Raw genomic sequence first — 3,618 nt, 5'->3', positions numbered from 1 at the left:
GAGAAAAAATAGGGGGAAAAGTTTTTTTTTTTAAAAAAGAGGTGGTTTTTTTAAAAAAAAATACTTTTTATTTTTTTTCACTTCACCATGACGGTTTCTTAAAGTCATTGTATATAAATAGAAAATAAGAGGAAATTGCTGAAAAACACAAAAATCGGTGAGAAAAAACTATTTTTTTTTTTGAAAAATTAAAAAAATAACAAATTTGGAAATGCAAGTCCTTGAAAAGTAATTTTTTTTACTATTATAAAGAAAACTTTTCTGAGCTCCAAAAGTTGCAAGAAAAAGCTCAACCTCAGCACAGAAATCTCCAAGATATAAAAGCTGTTTTAGTTAGTAATTCTTTAATCCTGATAAAAGTGCTAGTTCCACTGGCAGATTATTTCACTTAAGGAAAAAATGTCTTGTTTTAAGTGAAATAATCTGCCAGTGGAACTAGCACTTTTATCAGGATTAAAGTGTTATTGATTTAAAACAAGCTCCTATATCTTTCTGAAAAGTTACTTGTAAGTTAGTTTTAAGTTAATGAAACTAGACAAAAGTCACTTGGTAATATTTTGTTTTTTTGCAGTGCTTGTCAGATGTAAAAACCTGACAGATCTTTCTGTAATTTGCTCAGTCTATAAACTGTTTCCCAGTTGAGTTAATAATTCAGCCTCCAGTGATGCAGGATGTCTCCAGAGTCGGTTATCCATATACGTTACCATAGTAACCGCCTGAAGTAGGCTGTGAAATTTGTTTGTTTCTGTGTCTTCTTGACCTTTGCCCCCGTCAGAGTCGTCATCATCATCGGTCTTGTCATTTCGTCTGGCCGCCCTTGTGCTGTCACTGCGTCCGCTGACAGACTGGAGGCTGAAACGGGCCGACACCAGCTGACCGAACGCTGACTCAGCGTGTCAGTGACTGTTTCGTCTCCCGGCTCTTCCCCCATGACCTCTGACCCAGATTTTAAACTTCCCCTTTATCTGAAGACAGCCTCTGTTCCCATAATGTAGCTGTTGAATCACTTTTATTTCAGGTGGATCTGTCTCTGTGCAGCTCTACACTGCAAAACACTAAATCTTACCAAGTAATTTTGGTCTAGTTTCTAACGCAAATGTGTTGGTGGACTTGAATTAAAGCAAAGCTAACATTTCAGCAAGATATAGAAGCTTGGTTTAAGTAAATAATTATTGATGAAAAAGTTCTAGTTTAATTAACAGAATATTTCACTTTTTACTTGAAGAAGACTCTTATTATAAGTAAAATAATCTGGTAGTGGAGCTAGTATTTTTACATCAATATTAAGGAACTACTTACTTCACATAAGATCCTATTTCTAGCTAAAAAGTTACTTGTCAGGTAATTTGGTCTAAGGGGGACGATTAGGGCCACTGAAGAAAAGAAAAATACTTTTTTCTCAGAATTTTGAGAAAAAAAATTCAGAATCTTATGTGATCAAAAATCAGAATTCTTTATTTCTTTTAGTGGCAATAATCATCTTCTGTATTAGTCTTATTTAATTGTCCTAAGATAGTTGCACAAGACACTGGATTCAAAATACTAAGATTTTGTGTTTTGGCTCTGAAGGGACAGGAACACAAAAGTATATCAGCAAACTACTAAATAAATAGAGAAGATAACCATTAGTTTGTTAATACTTCACATTTTTGTCATTACATTTGGGTTCCTGCTGCTTCTAAAATCAACCAAAGCACTTAAAAAACATACCCAGACAGTCTTTGTCAATAAGTTTATGTCTTTTGGTGTCTGGAAAATGAGCCATTTCCTAAACCTCTGGAATGTAAAGTCACAAACCGTTACCTAGCAACCCCAGCGGAACCCAGCCGTCGCCTAGCAACCCAAACTGAGTTCCAGAATGTTTGGTCAGCTGGTTTTACCTCTTTATGCGCTGTAATAAGAGTCTTGTTGACTCACGATCCAGAAACCTCTTGGTGTGTTCTCCACTTCTGCTCTTCAAACAAACAGATATATGATTTCAGATCTGTTTGCAGCCATTTTTTATGTGCGAGTGTAAACATTGAGTTGGGGGGCGTGGTCTGCAGCAGATTATTTGATCCCACTGACCATATCTGGTCAAGGGAACCAATATATTTGGTTTCATTTGGTTGATCAAATATATTGGTAGAACACTGTTCATATGTTTAATGGATTTAAAGTGGCAGAGTCCCTGAAACAGCCTAAAATCTTATTGTCTCTGAATGACTTTGTACCAAAAAATGTGATGAACATTATAGATCGTAGACCGATCCTAACCTGTTCAAAGAAGCGAAATATTCCACCTTTAATAATAAGGGGTTAGCCTTGAAGGACAGATGAAGGTTAGTTGGTTGTTTCTGGTGGTTCTGTGATGGAGCGGGTCTTTTGGCCCCGCTGCGTCTCAGATGCCGAAATCTGTCCTGCTGGCTCAGTTGTCAGCTGTGATCTGACGGCCGTGTCTCAGCTGCTGTGGGCTGGGCCTTTAATGGACAGGAGTGATCCTTAACACCCCCAACACACACACACACACACACACACGTTAAAAAAAGCAACACAACACTGCTGGTCGGTGGCATCGCTCCCAGATAATGTTTCATGTCCCTCATTCAGGCATCGACCATCCAGGACTCAAACACACTGGAGTCTCCATCCTTTGGATTAAAACAGGAATAATTTACTGAACAAACTCGGATGAGTTTCTAATCTTCCCTCATTTTGTCTCTTTTCCCTCTTTTTTTGTCTCTTCTTTAGCCAATGAGAAGATTGATGATATCAATGGGTGTCCCAAAAGCCGTTCTCAGATGGTAAGTGACCTCCAAACTTTGTTTTCACTGCAAAAACACAAAATCTTACCAAGTATTTATGGTCTATTTTTTAGTGCAAATATCTCAGTGCACTTGAATAAAGACAAAACTCTTACAAGTAACTTTTCAGGAACATATGGACTCTTTTGCAGCATGAACTTACGCACACCCATCTCCATGCTGGAGGGCAAAAACCTGCTTGCCGATTGTGACTACCATTATTGGTTTTAGCTATTTAGTTGTGAATATTACACACTAAATCTTAAATGTACATTTGAAATATAACAGGACAAACAACACCGTGCTTTGCTACTAATTGTCAAGACTACAACAACTGGATAACAAGGGAAAAAGTTTTAATTAAGAAGGAAAATAGAGACGGAGAGGGAAGTAGTTGTAGTTGTGATATGCTAGCTTGACTTTGACAACCTTAACATGTAGATGTGATGTGTAATTCTGTGTGTTTCGGTTCAGTTAAAAAATAAAAATGCGACCAGAACAATGAACTCTGACAGGCCATCAATAGATCAGGTGTTTATATTAGCTAATCAACCACCGCTCTGTTAGCCTAGCTAATAGCAGCTGTAGCTAATCAACCACCGCTCTGTTAGCTTAGCTAATAGCAGCTGTAGCTAATCAACCACCGCTCTGTTAGCTTAGCTAATAGCAGCTGTAGCTAATCAACCACCACTCTGTTAGCCTAGCTAATAGCAGCTGTAGCTAATCTACCACTACTCTGTTAGCTTAGCTAATAGCAGCTGTAGCTAATCAACCACCGCTCTGTTAGCCTAGCTAATAGCAGCTGTAGCTAATCTACCACCGCTCTGTTAGCCTA

General features: G+C 37.9%; 1 protein-coding gene across 10 annotated transcripts in view; it reads left to right on the top strand.

The window, feature by feature from the left end:
* Positions 1-3,618, top strand: part of nav2a (neuron navigator 2a) — a 119,871-nt gene that overhangs the window by 31,068 nt on the left and 85,185 nt on the right. For all 10 annotated transcript variants that reach the window (XM_015042651.1, XM_015042645.1, XM_015042652.1 and 7 more), the window contains exon 3: positions 2,731-2,783. In XM_015042651.1, coding sequence (XP_014898137.1) covers positions 2,731-2,783 — 53 coding nt within the window. The remainder of the gene's footprint in view (positions 1-2,730; positions 2,784-3,618) is intronic.

Source organism: Poecilia latipinna, unplaced genomic scaffold (genome assembly GCF_001443285.1).
Source record: "Poecilia latipinna isolate Pla-1442-1.1 unplaced genomic scaffold, P_latipinna-1.0 Scaffold598, whole genome shotgun sequence".
Taxonomy (NCBI): domain Eukaryota; kingdom Metazoa; phylum Chordata; class Actinopteri; order Cyprinodontiformes; family Poeciliidae; genus Poecilia; species Poecilia latipinna.
The sequence above is the reverse complement of the archived record's forward strand: the minus strand, read 5'-3'. Positions and strand labels throughout refer to the sequence as shown.